At 44.0% G+C, this 18,316-nt stretch overlaps 1 protein-coding gene across 1 annotated transcript in view; it reads right to left on the reverse strand.

Moving 5' to 3' along the window:
• Window positions 1-18,316, reverse strand: part of LOC141121259 (von Willebrand factor A domain-containing protein 5A-like) — a 197,996-nt gene that overhangs the window by 28,366 nt on the left and 151,314 nt on the right. Inside the window, exon 15 of the mRNA XM_073611071.1 lies at window positions 12,124-12,183. Within this exon, the coding sequence (XP_073467172.1) occupies window positions 12,124-12,183 (60 nt within the window). The remainder of the gene's footprint in view (window positions 1-12,123; window positions 12,184-18,316) is intronic.

Genomic DNA, 18,316 nt, shown 5'->3' on the forward strand with positions numbered 1-18,316 from the left:
TCACTTTCGGGTATGTCTTGTGCTGACACCAGATTGTTTTATATACTTTTACTATTTTATATGTATTTTTGAGCCTTCTCTATACTTAATTGGGCTACATAGGCTCGGAATGATGTATGTGGAGACACTTCCGGAGTCTGCCCATTTCCGGTACACGTCATCTTAGTTGTCTTTGGTGTTGCCATGACAACTTACCTCCTTATAGCGCGGGTGCCCACGTAGTCACGACATCTGCTGAGGAAGTCCCCGCCCACTGGGACGCAACGCGTCTAGAACGTGACGTCGTGACGTCATCCGCTGCTACTGCGCATGCTCCACCGCTCACACACTGTGTGTCCATGTTCGTTTCCTGGCACTTGTGAAGTGCCTGATATGTAAGTTTGATTTTATTCGTTTTACAATAAACATTTGAATACGGAGAGCACTATGTCTGTCCCTTTTGTGATTACATGCTTATGATACCCACCTGCCATCTGATCATCCGGAGGAGTCCCTTGTCATGTAGATCTCCTTGTCTGCCGATCTTGTATCATTGCCTGATTATCTTTAGGACCAGGTGAGAGGCCATTCGATCTATGGTGAAGGGTTCCAGTATCACACATCATTGTCTGCTGTTATCATCACACCTCTGGTGGATTTATGTCAGTCTTTTTGGGACATTTACTGTTGGACATTTCTTTTTGCTTCCGGTTTATTATATATTATATATTTCTCTGTATGGTCACCCATTGAGTTAGCGCTGCACCTTTTATTATTATTTGTCTAGAGGGATTTGATCGTTTACCCTGGTGTTCAGCTGCTTCATTTTTTATTTACATTTTTATTTTGTGACATACGTGCGCTGATATACTTTTATATTTTTGCTAATTTACAACGTTCACATATCTAGCTGCAGTATGGATGTTTTTAGGTATTTTGATCAAAGAGATATCAAGATTAATGAAGTATTTTCTAGGAATCCAACATTTGAGTCCCGCAATGATCTCCCCCAATCATTTAGGAAATTGGGTTATATTTATGAGAAAAAAATTAAAACATGGTGGGACATCACCTCTTTTGAGCAATATTTGACCGCCAGACTGATTCCGAGACGGTTAAGGTGGGATTTACCCCCTAACGATGGTCTCACGGACGTACAGTCCATGTCAGAATGGAGCGATTTTTTTATCAAAAGAGGCTTTGAATTATTGGAATTTCTCCTGATACGTAAAAGGAAAAGAATGCTGGCTCTAGATTCCCAAATTGGGGAGATTACTCAAATTATTGAAGCATCTAAGGATAGCGAAGAGTTTTTGAGATTATCAGGTGAACTCAAAAATAAACTTGCAAAATGGGATCTAGAGACGCAGAATAAGAAAAAGAAAAAATTCATCAGGGACTTTGATGATTTCAATGGAGGGGTAATTTTTAAATGGCAAAACACTCCCATAGTAGAGGAAACTGCCCCTAATTCTCAAACCTCTCAATCGAGTGCTGAAACTGCTCCTTCCAGTACTTCTAGAGTGAATCCGGTTTATGAATATGACCTCCCCTACCCTATTGAACCCCAACCTTACCATAATCAAAATGTCTTCAGGAAAGTTAATAACAAAAGAGGGAAAAACACAAAGGGAAGAGGGAGAGGGAGAGGAGGAAGCTCCAGGCCATACACTCAACAATCACAGAATCTGAGAGATCCACCCCCCCCTAACCCCCCTCCTTATAGGAACAGCTATCCAAATGATAGAAGAGAGGGTCATTTTAGAGATAGTCCTTATCCTGTGTATGAAAAATCTATCACTACACAGAATAGGTATGCACCACTCACAGAATATAATTACCGTTACAATAATGATGATTTTTTAGGACAACGGGGGGCACCGAGATACCCCCCATCTCAGTATCCGGTTGCCCAAGAGGAACCTTGGCGACACCGGGCACCACACACACCATCGAATCCCAATCCCCCCCTAAAGCGAAAACAAAGAGAGGAAGCAGAGGGGGGAAGCGAATACAAAAAATCCAGGCCACATCAGGTTTAGGGATTTACAATCTTAGTCATGCTGTCCTTAGTGACGATGAAGTTAAGGTCCTTGATCGTGGCTTAAAATTCGCACCCATAAAAAATCTCAACAAATTTAGTGCGTATGTGAGTATTCAAAAATACATTAGAACATTGAATATGAAAAAATATTTTTTGTCCCATCCCTCTCAAGGGCCCAGGCCCTCTGGACAAAATTACTCCACTTTACGTAACAGATCTACATTTAACCCTCAGATCTCAGACAATAAACATTTAGATGTTTTTAAAAATATGGTCTCCAAAGATTTGGAGAAATTACATATTAAAAAAGTTTCTGACCCTTTGTTCATCAAACGGGGAATTAAATCCTTAACTGAACGAAAGGACATTGTGATCCGTCCGGCGGATAAGGGAGGTGGGCTGGTTATCCTTAGTAAAGAATATTACCAAAATGAAATGTCCCGCCTTTTATCAGACCGTGACACTTACCATGTTCTTAATAAAGATCCCATGTTATCTTTTAAGGACGAGCTACATAGCATTGTTGAGGACGGTAAAGACCGTAAAATCCTGAATAAAAAAGAGGCTTTATACTTGGATCCTTTATTTTGTCGAACACCCATCATATATTTCTTACCTAAAATCCATAAGGACACGGTTAACCCCCCGGGACGACCCATTGTTAATGGGATCGATTCTGTATCCGCAAGATTAGGACAATATATCGACTTTTTTTTGCAGCCCTTGGTCATGCAAACTCCAGCATTTTTGAAGGACACAAAACATATTATTCAAATTCTTGATACTTTAAACTGCTCGCCTTCCACATTCTTGGTAACAGCGGACGTAAGTTCACTGTATACTATCATTGGCCATGAGGATGCAATGACTTCAGTTGAATGGGCATTAGCTTCGTCTTCCCTTTCTGGTGGTCACCAGGAGTTCCTCTTGAGTTGCTTGGATTTCTGCCTCAAGAGGAACTATTTCTGGTATAACAGAGAATATTATCTGCAGACCAGGGGTGTTGCCATGGGGGCCCGCTTTGCTCCCAGTGTGGCTAATATCTTTATGGCCCACTGGGAGGATGAAGCTGTCTTTCTCCATCGCCCCCCCGAGCTGTTGTGCTACAGGAGATTTATTGATGATCTCATCTTGATCTGGAATGGCGAGAGATCCAGGTTGGATGAGTTCATTCAATCATTAAATAACAACTCCAGAAATATTTCTCTCACATGGACCATCAGCTCTGAAAAAGTGGTGTTTTTGGATTTATCTATTAGTATCTTGCAAAATAAATTCTCTCTTACTAACTATTTTAAGCCCACCGACCGTAATTCTTATATTCCCCTGGGGAGTTGCCATCACAGTTCTTGGCTGTGTAACATCCCCAGGGGGCAATATATAAGATTGCGTCGGAATTGTACTACTGTGGAGGATTTTGTCAGCCAGTCTGAGGTCCTCACCTCGAGATTCGAACAGAAGGGGTACAATAGGGCCTTATTAGATGAAGAGGTATCTAAAATCATGTTATTAGAGAGGAATGAACTGATTGCCAATTCCTCTAAGCCCCTTGCTAATGATAGCCACAATTTCAAAATGGTGTTGGATTACAATATTCAACACCGGAAATTTGAGAAAATTATTCAAAAAAATTGGGCTATTTTGAAACAAGACAGAGTCTTAGGCCCCATACTACCTGATAGACCTCAGTTTATATACAAAAAAGCCCCTACGCTTAGGGATCGCTTGGCACCCAGTGTTCTTGACCCCCCAGTACCTACCTCAGATAAGCTTTTTTCCTTTTTGGGAGGCTTTTATGCCTGTGGTAGATGTGTCCCTTGTAAACATTCTAAGGGTAATATCAAAAAGAGGAAAAAATTCTTGGCCTCGGTTACTAACAGAGAGTATGAGATTAAACAGCTCATTACATGTGACACTATTGGGGTGGTCTACATGCTGGAGTGTAGCTGTGGTCTACAGTATGTTGGAAGAACGTCAAGACCCTTACATGTCAGGCTGGCTGAACACGTTAATAACATCAAGAAAGGTCTCAAGACCCATAGCGTGTCTAGACATTTCAAGATCTCCCACCAACAAAACCCTAAGTATTTAAAATTTTGGGGCATTGAAAGGGTTACTAAGCACTGGAGAGGGGGTAACTTCATCCGGCAGCTTAGTAAAAGAGAATCCCACTGGATCTATGAGACAGGGGTCATGCACCCCGATGGGTTAAATGTAGAATTCGATACCAACTGTTTTTTATCTGATCGATAAAGTTTTTTAGTTTTTTAGTTTTTCTTTTTTCCCTTTTCTTATTGTCTGTGTAATGAGAAAGTATTGTGACGGTAATAATGTCCTTATTTTACCATATCATGTAACAATTAGTACCATGATGGTAATAATGTTTTTATTATATTATGATGGGGAGCAGTCGGTGGCCGCGGATGACAGTTATCATGCATTTTTTTTGCATTTTTATTTTAGACATTATGGTGCTCTGATACTGCTCTTTCAAGACTTCACTTTCGGGTATGTCTTGTGCTGACACCAGATTGTTTTATATACTTTTACTATTTTATATGTATTTTTGAGCCTTCTCTATACTTAATTGGGCTACATAGGCTCGGAATGATGTATGTGGAGACACTTCCGGAGTCTGCCCATTTCCGGTACACGTCATCTTAGTTGTCTTTGGTGTTGCCATGACAACTTACCTCCTTATAGCGCGGGTGCCCACGTAGTCACGACATCTGCTGAGGAAGTCCCCGCCCACTGGGACGCAACGCGTCTAGAACGTGACGTCGTGACGTCATCCGCTGCTACTGCGCATGCTCCACCGCTCACACACTGTGTGTCCATGTTCGTTTCCTGGCACTTGTGAAGTGCCTGATATGTAAGTTTGATTTTATTCGTTTTACAATAAACATTTGAATACGGAGAGCACTATGTCTGTCCCTTTTGTGATTACATGCTTATGATACCCACCTGCCATCTGATCATCCGGAGGAGTCCCTTGTCATGTAGATCTCCTTGTCTGCCGATCTTGTATCATTGCCTGATTATCTTTAGGACCAGGTGAGAGGCCATTCGATCTATGGTGAAGGGTTCCAGTATCACACATCATTGTCTGCTGTTATCATCACACCTCTGGTGGATTTATGTCAGTCTTTTTGGGACATTTACTGTTGGACATTTCTTTTTGCTTCCGGTTTATTATATATTATATATTTCTCTGTATGGTCACCCATTGAGTTAGCGCTGCACCTTTTATTATTATTTGTCTAGAGGGATTTGATCGTTTACCCTGGTGTTCAGCTGCTTCATTTTTTATTTACATTTTTATTTTGTGACATACGTGCGCTGATATACTTTTATATTTTTAATTTATGACTGCCTATGTCGTTTCTTGAGGTGCTAAAATGGCAGGGCAGTACAAAACCCCCACAAATGACCCCATTTTGGAAAGTAGACACCGCAAGGAATTTGCTGAGAGGCATGTTGAACCCATTGAATATTTATTTTTTTTGTCCCAAGTGATTGAATAATGACAAAAAAAAAAAAAAAAAATTACAAAAAGTTGTCACTAAATGATATATTGCTCACACAGGCCATGGGCATATGTGGAATTGCACCCCAAAATACATTTAGCTGCTTCTCCTGAGTATGGGGATACCACATGTGTGGGACTTTTTGGGAGCCTAGCCGCGTACGGGGCCCCGAAAACCAAGCACCACCTTCAGGATTTCTAAGGGCGTACATTTTTGATTTTACTCCTCACTACCTATCACAGTTTTGAAGGCCATAAAATGCCCAGATGACATAAAACCCCCCCAAATGACCCCATTTTGGAAAGTAGACACCCCAAGCTATTTGCTTTGAGGCATGTTGAGTCCATGGAATGTTTTATATTTTGACACAAGTTGCGGGAAAGTGACACATTTTTTTTTTTTTTTTGCACAAAGTTGTCACTAAATGATATATTGCTCACACAGGCCATGGGCATATGTGGAATTGCACCCCAAAATACATTTAGCTGCTTCTCCTGAGTATGGGGATACCACATGTGTGGGACTTTTTGGGAGCCTAGCCGCGTACGGGACCCCGAAAACCAATCACTGCCTTCAGGATTTCTAAGGGCGTACATTTTTGATTTTACTCCTCACTGCCTATCACAGTTTCGGAGGCCATGGAATGCCCAGGTGGCACAAACCCCCCCCAAATGACCCCATTTTGGAAAGTAGACACCCCAAGCTATTTGCTGAGAGGCATGGTGAGTATTTTGCAGCTCTCATTTGTTTTTGAAAATAAAGAAAGACGAGAAAAAAAATTTTTTTTTTTCTTTTTTCAATTTTCAAAACTTTGTGACAAAAAGTGAGGTCTGCAAAATACTCACTATACCTCTCATCAAATAGCTTGGGGTGTCTACTTTCCAAAATGGGGTCATTTGGGGGGGGTTTTTTGCCACCTGGGCATTCCATGGCCTCCGAAACTGTGATAAGCAGTGAAGAGTGAAATCAAAAATTTACGCCCTTAGAAAGCCTGAAGGCGGTGCTTGGTTTTCGGGGTCCCGTACGCGGCTAGGCTCCCAAAAAGTCTCACACATGTGGTATCCCCGTACTCAGGAGAAGCAGCAGAATGTATTTTGGGGTGTAATTTCACATATTCCCATGGCATGTTTGAGCAATATATCATTTAGTGACAACTTTGCGCAAAAAAAAATTAAAAAAATAAAAAATTGTCTCTTTCCCGCAACTTGTGTCACAATATAAATTATTCCATGGACTCGACATGCCTCTCAGCAAATAGCTTGGGGTGTCTACTTTCCAAAATGGGTCATTTGGGGGGGTTTTGAACTGTCCTGGCATTTTATGCACAACATCTAGAAGCTTATGTCACACATCACCCACTCTTCTAACCACTTGAAGACAAAGCCCTTTCTGACACTTATTGTTTACATAAAAAAATAATTTTTTTTTGCAAGAAAATTACTTTGAACCCCCAAACATTATATATTTTTTTTAAAGCAAATGCCCTACAGATTAAAATGGTGGGTGTTTCATTTTTTTTTTTCACACAGTATTTGCGCAGCGATTTTTCAAACGCATTTTTTGGGGAAAAAACACACTTTTTTACATTTTAATGCACTAAAACACACTATATTGCCCAAATGTTTGATGAAATAAAAAAGATGATCTTAGGCTGAGTACATGGATACCAAACATGACATGCTTTAAAATTGCGCACAAACGTGCAGTGGCAACAAACTAAATACATTTTTAAAAGCCTTTAAAAGCCTTTACAGGTTACCACTTTAGATTTACAGAGGAGGTCTACTGCTAAACTTACTGCCCTCGATCTGACCTTCGCGGCGATACCTCACATGCATGGTGCAATTGCTGTTTACATTTGACGCCAGACTGACGCTTGCGTTCGCCTTAGCGCGAGAGCAGGGGGGACAGGGGTGCTTTTTTTTTTTTTCTTTATTATTATTATTTTTTTATCTTATTTTTAAACTGTTCCTTTCATTTTTTTTTCTTTTTTAATCATTTTTATTGTTATCTCAGGGAATGTAAATATCCCCTATCATAGCAATAGGTAGTGACAGGTACTCTTTTTTGCAAAAATTGGGGTCTATTAGACCCTAAATTTCTCCTCTGCCCTCAAAGCATCTGACCACACCAAGATCGGTGTGATAAAATGCTTTCCCAATTTCCCAATGGCGCTGTTTACATCCGGCGAAATCTAAGTCATAAAATGCTCGTAGCTTCCGGTTTCTTAGGCCATAGAGATGTTTGGAGCCACTCTGGTCTCTGATCAGCTCTATGGTCAGCTGGCTGAATCATCGGCTGCATTTTCAGGTTCCCTGTTGAGACAAGAGAGCCAGAGAAAAACACGGAAGACGTTGGGGGGGGGAGGGGCATTCCCTCCCACTGCTTGTAAAAGCAGTCTAGAGGCTAATTAGCTGCTAGGATTGCTTTTACATGAAAGCCGACCGCTGGCTGAAAAGAATGATACCAAGATGATACCTAAACCTGCAGGCATCATTCTGGTATAACCACTCAAAGTCGTGAATGGCGTACCGGAAGACAAAAAAATGGTTAACAATAAAGCACAGTAAACGGTAAGGTATAAAAAATTGCATACCTGAAAAGCAAACATGATAAAACATAATAACAATAAAACATTGCAGAATAGAATACAGTAAAAAAGAACAGAACAATAGAGAGAGAGAATAGAGAGAGAAAGAACAATAAAACGACAACTTTTTTTTTTTATTTTATATTTTTGTATGTGTTTTTTTTTTTTTTTTTTTTTTTTTCACTTTTTTTTGTAACTAACTTTTATAACTGTAACCGGTTCCAGGTTCGGGTCTCTCAAAATGCGATGGCATCTTGGGAGACCCTGTGAAAGTGTGCCTAGTCTGTGCAATGCTGTACCCTACGCTAATACTCAACTAGTGAATGGTAGCGTTCAAAACATTCACCAATGCAAAGACCAGGATTGTCAGGACAGGAGGGACAATAATAGCGGGTGTCACGCCTATATCCGCGTTTGCTGCAGACACAACATCTTTTTTGGGGGGGTTCGTTGGGTAGGGGTACTCGGGAGGACATAAAGAAAATGCCTCTCATGCAGCCGACTGCATTTGGTTGGGGATGTGAATGGGGGAAGTACGGGTGCTGCAGAAGCGGTGGGTTCCCAATTAGGATTGGCGAATGCAGCAGGAAGGGCATTATGGGCACGACGGGCCTGTGTTTGTCTTCTTGGTGGCAGCGGGACACTACTTGTGCTTGCCACCTCACCAGCTTGAACTGCACTTATGGGACTCGCCATGTCACCAAGTGTTACTGCAGTGCTGGTTTGACTACGACCGGGGTGTACTAGGCCGCTGGTGCTTGCCAGTTCACCAAAACGCTACCAAAAAAACTGTTAGCGATCGCAAGGATCAGGCCTGACTCTGCGAACGCTGCAGTTATGCGTTTAGTGTTTTGTAAGTGTCAGTGATCGATCGATACTGCACTTGGGTGGGCTGGGCTGGGCCGGGCGGAGGGGCAAAACGCAGGTGCTAGCAGGTATCTGGGCTGATCCCGCTAACACTGCGTTTGTGGGAACCCTAAACTGCTGGGGACGCTAGTATAGATCTGATCGGATCAGATATTGATCCGATCAGATACTATACCACTAAGGGAGGCGTATGCTGCGTGCGTGGGTGTTAGCGGTACTGGCGCTAACCTGATGCTGCCTGGGGCTGGTGCTTGCCAGTTCACCAAAACGCTACCAAAAAAACTGTTAGCGATCGCAGGGATCAGGCCTGACTATGCGAACGCTGCAGTTATGCGTTTAGTGTTTTGTAAGTGACAGTGATCGATCGATACTGCACTTGGGTGGGCTGGGCTGGGCCGGGCGGAGGGGCAAAACGCAGGTGCTAGCGGGTATCTGGGCCGATCCCGCTAACACTGCGTTTTCGGGAACCCTAAACTGCTGGGGACGCTAGTATAGATCTGATCGGATCAGATATTGATCCGTACAGACACTATACCACTAAGGGAGGCGTATGCTGCGTGCGTGGGTGTTAGCGGTACTGGCGCTAATCTGACGCTGCCTGGGGCGACGCATATCACCGCCGGGCGATCAGGGGGCTAAACCTTTATTCGGTAATAAACGGCGGGTGCCCTGACACTATAAAAAATAAACGAACTAACCAGCGTCACCCGTAACAGTTATACGGTGATCAGTGGTGAAAGGGTTAACTAGGGGGCAATCAAGGGGTTAAAACCTTTATTAGATAGTATATGGGGGTCCCTGTCGCTATAAAACGCTGACGGCGAACCTAAATATTTACGTCCCTAACTAGCGTCACCAGCGACACTAATACAGCGATCAGAAAAATGATCGCTTAGTGACACTGGTGACAGGGGGTGATCAAGGGGTTAAAACTTTATTAGGGGGGGTTAGGGGGGTATCCTAGACCTAAAGGGGGGTAATACTCACTGCCCTAACACTGTAACTGTCACAAACTGACACTGTGCAGTAATCAGAAAAAAAAAAAAAAAAATACTGCTAATGTCAGTTTGTGACAGGGGGGGGGGTGATTGGGGGGGGATCGAGGGGCGATCGGGGGGGGGATCGGGGGTGTAAAGTATGCCTGGCATGTTCTACTGTGTGTGTGTTGTGCACTTACATGTCTTCTCTCCTCGGCGCTGGGACGGAAACTGCCAGACCGAGGAGAGATGACATCACATCCTCTGCCTGTGTGAAACTACACACAGGCAGAGGAGGATTCCTATTGGCTGGGAGCGATCGCGAGGGGGGGGCCACGATCGGATGGTCTCCCCCTCGCCTCCCGACGCTCCCAGTCAGATGCCGACCGCCGCTGGCACCGGGGGGGGGGGGTCCGATTGGACCCCCCGCCCGCGGGAGGCAGATCACGTACAGGTACGTGATTCTGCCTGCCCGTGCCATTCTGCCGACGTATATATACGTTAGGCGGTCGGCAAGTGGTTAATACCTTATATTTTATTTTGCATGAGCGCTGAGGGAGAAATACTTTGTATCTGTTTATTTCTCATTGTTTGTGAAAACTATTTTTTATACGTCTCTTGGTCTGTATTGTGTGGTATACAGTTTTAACACCATTTTATACATGCTCTGTACTATATACGTTTTTGGTATTTATCCTGTCTAGAGCGCTGGGATGTGGACAACCTTAGAGCTTAGGAGAACTCATCACTTACCATGTGACACTCCTCCCAACTAGCCACTCCCCTTTATGTCGGTCCACAATACTGTACAGACCTTTCTTGTCGTTCTACAAGGCTCTGATGAAGAGGTTTCCCCTCGAAACGCGTCAGCCAAACTTTAGCACTTGCCCTTGTATGGGCATGTCTAATTCCTAATTTTAATGTGTATATTTGTAACCCAGTTTTTATGAACACGTAGATACTTTTTGTATTGTTCATCTTTTTTGTATATGAATAAACTGTAACATTTTGATCAATGCGTTATATCACGCGCCTTCCATCTCTTTCTTACACTTTCTTACACCTTCTTCGGACCACCCCTGGTCAGTTTAGGCAGCAGGACTCGCATGATCTTCTTCCAATTAATCTTTTCCTTTTGAAAGTACTACCAATTTATATCAACAACGCGTTCACGAGCGCAGGAGAAATTGTTTCTTTGTTTATATTGGCACCTCTGCATGCCCGCTTCAGAGCCATCGCTCTATGCATTCATAAAACACATAGATCCACGGCTCTGCCCCGTCCTCCCACCCCGCTCTCTCCTCATTGGCTCACTGGCTGTGATTGACAGCAGCGGTAGCCCATTGGCTCAGCCAATGAGGAGGGAGAGACCCGGGACAGTTGAGGCTCTTGTGAACATCACTGGATCAGAGGGAGCTTAGATAAGGATGGAGGGGCGCTGCACACAGACATTTTTTTTACCTTCATGCATAGAATGCATAAAGGTAAAAAAAGTTCAGCCTTTAGAATAACTTTAATTATTCTCTGTGAAATTGACACCAGACTTGTTCATTTCTTGCAAAGGCAGCTCCGTTCCTATTGATGCAGACACACCAGTACAGGGACAGTGTTGTCCAGGGCAAGGATCTGAAACAGCGCCCCCCTCCCCCACTGTTACTACATGCCATAGAATGGGTCAACCACCCTGGGTTTTTTCTTTGTCCCCTTACTTCACTGTGCCTGGGGCAGCCACCCCTCCTGCCCACCCTTTGTCCCAGCCCTGAGACACCCCCCCAGATCTACATTTCCCTATACATTGTGGGGGCAGGCTCTTGGGAGGAGAGGCAATGGTATTGTTTTACTTGGAAGGAAATTAATGTATGCATCTGGGCAGGGGTGGAGAAGGGCATGGATGGGTGAAGATCTATTGTTCAGCAAGACAGAACAAGGGGGGGGCTGACTGTGGATTTCAGTGTTGTCCACCCAAAAACAGGAAGTTAAGAGCTCACTGGATTTCTGGCAGATCAATTGGTATTTTTCTGTACTGGAAGCATTTATATGGACAAAACCTGGGGACATGTACATGTAATGCAGAGATATTTGTTTATTGCTTGACATACACTTTAAACATGACTGGAAAATAAGGATGGCTGTTCCTACCTAAATCAAAAACATTGCCATAGAAACCCATCGAAAGTGATGTCTCAGGACTAAATGATCCTAAAACAGAACAGAAAGAAAACTAAAATTAGTATTTTTATTTTGCCCTTTTACCTTTAATCCCTGGCAGATTTCCCTACTTTTTTCCTATATACTGTACCCGATAAATTTCCCAATGTCACATGTCCTGGAGACGAGACAGCTATTGATCTTTTGAGATGCCCCCCCAAATCATTCATTCATGACCATCAGCTGCCAATTCTAAAATCTGCCATATTGGTTTGGAATGTGGTTAAATGCCTAGTCTAGGACAATGGGAGACAGGGCTTTTTGCGCAGCTGCTCCGCGCTTGTGGAATGCCCTACCTGACATTTTGAGGCCTCCTCAATCCACTGACTGTTTTAAAAAAGGTCTTAAAGCGGGGTTCCACCCAAATTTTGAACATTATCTCTATGCATTCTCTTCCTTGCCTAGATGCTGACATGCTGCGTAAAAAAATTTAAATCGCCATAATTACCTTTTTTTTTCTAATCTTCTTTGCACTTCCTGGTTTTCCTCCCATGGGAGTAGGCGTGTTTCTAGCCTCTCCCAGACCTCCCACAGTCCCTAGGAGCTAGTCTCAGGCTTCCCAGCATGCATTGTGCAACAGCGTCATCACAACATCTCTGCTCCCAGCATTCACCGCATCCAGGAAATACATGCTTGTGGGCTTCAAATGCCCACAATGAAGATGGAAACCGCCTTCAGTGAATTTTATAAGTTATTCTTTACAACGAAATCGGACACAGGCGGACTTATTACACAGAACATGTGAGTAGATAATCATGAGAAGAAAAGTTTGTGAATGAACTCCAAAAAAAAAAACGATAGATAGGTGGACCCCCGCTTTAAGACATTTCTTTTTAGCAAAGCTTTTTGCTCTTCTTATATGTTTGTTTCTTTGTATAAATTGCTCATTTTAACCTGTAGCGCTCTGAGATCTATTGATGTAAAGCGCATTATAAATAAAATGTATTATTATTATTATTATTATTAATCGTCAGCACACCTTGAGCCAACCCTGCCTCCGCCAATGAGGTAAGACCTATTATTTTCCCCTTTTCCACACATTTTGTTTAATCCCTACCTTACTACAGCCTAGCTAGTCAAACCCCAGTCATGTAGGCCTTCCGCTTATGCTGCGCCTGCAGCAGCTCTTGGCCTGTGACTTTTTATAAATAAGACTCAGCCATCTGTCTTTTGCTCATGAAGAGATTCTCAAAATTCTGCTAATAGAAGGTTTTTTAGGTTGGAAATATCACAGGGCACCCCGAGCAACGGTGCCAACTTCAAAAACACGTGACTAGTCCCCCTGCAGTGTACAATCTCTTGTGGTGCACTTCTCTGAGATGACCTTACATCTGTATATTAAAGAAAGGCTTTATCAAGACGGAAAATCACTTAAAGTATACCGTAAGTAAATCCAAAATCAATTTTTCAGTAGGTTTGGCATCATGTCTCACTGTATAGTTTTCTATCAAAGCAAATCCTTTTTTGTGAATCTGTTACACTATTTACAACACTTCCTTCCTGTTGCAGGCTGACAACATTTAGCATTTAGCCACTGCCTCGTAATAAAGAGCAGCACTGTCAGTCTGTTGTGCACGTTCCTTCAGTTGGCCACTGAGCTGCCTATCTGATAGACCCGATAAGCAGCCCAAAGCCAACTGACACAGGACAAAGCCGGAGATAACATTCAAAATCTTTAATGACACAGATGTTCTGGTGGGGCACAGCCCTTGGGCATTATATGTTTAACTACTTCCAGCCCAAGCCAATTCTGACACTTCTCTCCTACATGGAAAAATCATCATTTTTTTTTCTCTAGAAAATTACTCAGAACCCCCAAACATTTTATATATATATATCTAGATATATATATCTATATATATAGATATATATATCTAGATATATATAGATATATATATCTATATATAGATATATATATATATTTTAGTACTCTAGAGACTCTAGGGAAAAAAATGGCGGTCATTGAAACTTTTTATGTCACACAGTATTTGCGCAGCGATTTTTCAAACGCTTTTTTGGGAAAAAAACTGTTTCATGAATTAAAAAAAAAAAACAAAAAAAAGTAAAGTTAGCCCAATTTTTTTGTATAATGTGAAAGATGATGTTACGCCGTGTATAGATAACATGTCACGCTTTAAAATTGTGCTGCGGGGAATGGCGCCAAACTTTGGTACTTAATTATCTCCATAGGCATCGCTTTACATTTTTTTACCTGTTTAGACTTACAGAGGAGGTCTTGGGCTAAAATTATTGCTCTCACTCTAACGCGCACGAAAATACTTCACATGTGTGATTTGAATATATGGGTACGACTCACGTATCCCATCGCTTCTGTGCGTGAGCATGCAGGGTTGGGGGCAGTTTACATTTTTTATTCTTTATTTTACTTTTATTTTTTTATTTTTACACTTTCTCTTTGAAATGCATTATTTTATCACTTTTATTCCTTTTACATCCCTTGTAATATGACTATTGCGTGACAGGTCCTCTTTATGGAGAGATGTGGGGGTCGGAAAGACCGAGATCAAAAAAAAAAAGAAATAAACTGTCTCGCCATTTCCAGCTGATTCTCCGGCGTTGTTTACATCCGCCGGCCCGGACGTGACGTCATAATGTCACACCCGGGCCTCCAAGGATCATATAGATGACTGGGGACCATCTGGTCACCAGAAATCTCTATGCTCAACTTCCGCCGGCGACCGATTCGTTCTCCGGCTCGCCGATCGCATGGGTGAGCACGGAGAAGCACCGGAGGGCGGCGGGAGGGGAGGTCACCTCCCCTCCCACCGCCTGTAAGAACAATCAAGCGACTGAACTGCCGCTGTGATTGTTCTTACAGTGAAGAGAATCGCCAGCCAAAAAAAGAAGATATCTGGATGATGTCTGTAGCTGTACCCATTATTCAGATATCCCCACTTAAAGTCCAGGACGTCGTATGACGTACCTTGGGCGGGAAGTGTTTAATAATAATGGGATTTTTGACTTACCAAAAAAAACATTTGTCTGAGTTCATTGACAAACACAGCACTCCATTATTCAGAATCATAGGGTTATACCGCCCCCTACAGGAGTAGTAACACTAGGCAGAAACTTGACAGAGACTTGGCTACGCCTATGGGCAGTCCTAGGTGGTATACACCCCTCTCTCTGCTATAGGCCTTCAGTTTAGTAACAAGCAGTGTCAGAAGTATTAAAACTCCTTAGAGGGGTGGGTGCTGTGTCTGTCAATGAACTCAAAGAAATGGATTTTACAGTAAGTCAAAAATCCTATTTTCTCTTTCGTTCATTGACAGACACAGCACTCCACTATTCAGAGCCATAGGGATGTCCCAAAGCAGTGCCAAACATGAGGGGTGGGACAACGAAAAATCCCAAGGCTAACACAAGAGCCAACCAGGTAACAAGAGCTCAACACAGAACAAGCTGGAGCCCAACCTGAACAATACCACTTCAAGAGGGAATATAGACTCTCTAAACAGTAGCCTGTAAAACCTTGTGGCCAAAAGAGGCATCTGCAGATGCCAACACATCCACTTCGTTGAACATTGTGAAAGTGTACACCGACGACCAGTGGCCGCCTTGCAAACTTGCGCAATGGACGCCTAATGACAGAAGGCCCAAAAAGCACTAATCGCCCGAGAAGAATGTGCCGTAACAGGGAAAGGAGGAACCCGATCCCCGACAGAATAGGCCAGAGTCATCATCTGTCAGATCCATCCAGAAATGGTTGCAGAAGAAGCAGACAGTCCCTTTCTTGGCCTGTCCGTGATCACATTCAGTCTGACCTCCAAAAAGACTCAGTGGCTGCCAAATACACCCAAATCCCCCAAACCACATCCAGGGCAGATAAGGCAAATTCCTTAGGATGTGTTGACCAGGGACACAAGGAAGGCAACACAATGTCCTTATTCAAATGGAAATCCGAGGAAGGAGCAATGGAAAAGGGGGAAGAACCACCTTAACCTAGTATAACCCTGGGTAAGGTGTTCGACAAGATACACATTTCTGACACCCTGCAAGCAGAAGTGATAGCCTCTAAGATGTCACCTTCTGAGACAGAGTAAGCAGTGGAATCTCCAGAATATTTTGAGAGAGAGGCTTCTGGAGAACCAAAATCACCAAGTTCAGATCCTATGACGGTAGAAGAGACCGCACTGGTGGAAACAGGCATCAAACCCCTTGAATAAAGAGGTACACATCAGGGAGTGCGAGACCAGGGGACGCTGAAGAAGACCACCAAGGCTGACACCTGGCGCTTGATGGTACTCGAGGCCCATTACTGCTCACCCCCGTGAAGGGAGGTCAGAATCAGAGCCACCGCGAATATAGGATATATGCACTTTTCACATCCGGAGGTAGAATCTCCTAGAGGTAGACTCCCTAGCCATCAGCAGCGTCAGAACTGCAGCACCTGGCTCATCACAGCCAGGCCGTTAAAACCAGAGGCTCTAAAGCAGGATGGAAGAACGGCCCTTGGGACAGTAGATCCTCCCTGAGAGGCAGTCGCCAAGGAACGTCGACGACTAGGCGCACCCGGTTCGCGTACCCAGACCGACAGGACCCATCCGGAGCCAATAGAATGACCAGAATCCCCACATCTATCACCCTGCGCAAAAGCCACAGCAGAAGCTGGAGAGGAGGAAAGGCATAGAGCAAACGTTACCGGCCCCATGGGCCACCAGAGCGATTGAGGTGCCCACCAGAGGATCCTGTGACCTTGCCAGAAACCTTGGTACCATCCTGTTGAGCCAGGATGCAAACAGATCTACCTCAGGAGTGCCCCATCGGTCCAACCCTAGCCGACTGAGGCATCCGACTGTCAGTATTCCACTCCTGGAATGCGTACGTCAGAAAGGGCCGGAACGATACGTTCTACCCACCAGAGGATACTAGAAACTGCCAGGGCTGCCAACACCCTATTTGGCCCGTCCTGGTGATTGACATAAGCCACCGCCGTTGCATTGTCCAACTGGATCCGTACCTGGAGCCCCTGAAGTCGATCTGTCCATGATCCAGACATAGTCTGATCGCTCGGAGTTCCAGGATATTGCTTGGTAGTTCGGATTCCACCAGCGTCCAACGACCCAAAGCTCAGTCCCAGGACATCTCTCCACTGGACAGACTGGCATTGGTGGTCACCCTGTTCAATACAAGGGGAGAAAGGGTGTACCCCGCCGAAGAACGGGAGAGCAAAGCCACCAGACCAGAAAACCTCTGGTTTCCTGGCTCAGCCGAATCCTATTGTCCAGAGACCTCGGGCACTTGTCCCATAATGCCAGGATCTCCCCGAAGGGAGCTTGTATGGAACTGTGCAAATGGAATCCCCTCAAAAGGTAGATATCATCAGACCGAACACCCACATGCAGGTCCACAGAGAGGCCCACCTGCCAGACAACAGTAACTGAAAAATGCAGCATGCAACTTCTGGAGTTTGTCCAGAGGAAGAAACACTCTGGCCAGAGCTGAAGCCCGAGTCAGTCTCAGATAATCCAAAGTTCTGGAAGGGTCCAAAGCAGACTTCAGATAGTATAGAAGCCAACTGAATCCATCAAGGTCTGTATAGGAGCTACGTTGCCCCTCGGTGTAGTCGAGGACTCGCAGAAGATCGTGGACCTCAAACCCCCACTGACATAACCACGACAGTTTCTGGGCCAACACCTTGTGAACATCTGAGGAGTGGTGGCAAGACCAAAAGGCAACACCATGCGCTGATAATGATCAGCACCCACAGCAAACGGAGGAAGTGCTGGAGTTGGGCACATAATGGAATGCGTAAGTAAGCATTTGTGATGTCGATAGAAGCCAGAAAGTCCTCATGATGAAGGGGTGCCACCGCTGTGCGGACAGACTCCATCCTGAACTTCTGTACCCACACAAAGCAGGTCAGGGCCTTGAGGTCCAGAACTGGACGTACTATGCCCTACATCTTTTGGACTATGAACAGGTTTGTATAAAACCCCTGAAACCGTTCCCGATACGGGAACCGGGACAATCACACTCTGAAGCAACAGGGCTTTCACAGCCCCACGAGGAGAACAGCAAATGGTCCAGCGACAGAGGGACATTTGTAGCAAAAAGACTTTTTGGGGAACAAGGCCGGAAAAATATCCAGACAAAATCAAGA

This window comes from Aquarana catesbeiana, linkage group LG01 (assembly GCF_042186555.1).
Source record: "Aquarana catesbeiana isolate 2022-GZ linkage group LG01, ASM4218655v1, whole genome shotgun sequence".
In the NCBI taxonomy this organism is placed as follows: domain Eukaryota; kingdom Metazoa; phylum Chordata; class Amphibia; order Anura; family Ranidae; genus Aquarana; species Aquarana catesbeiana.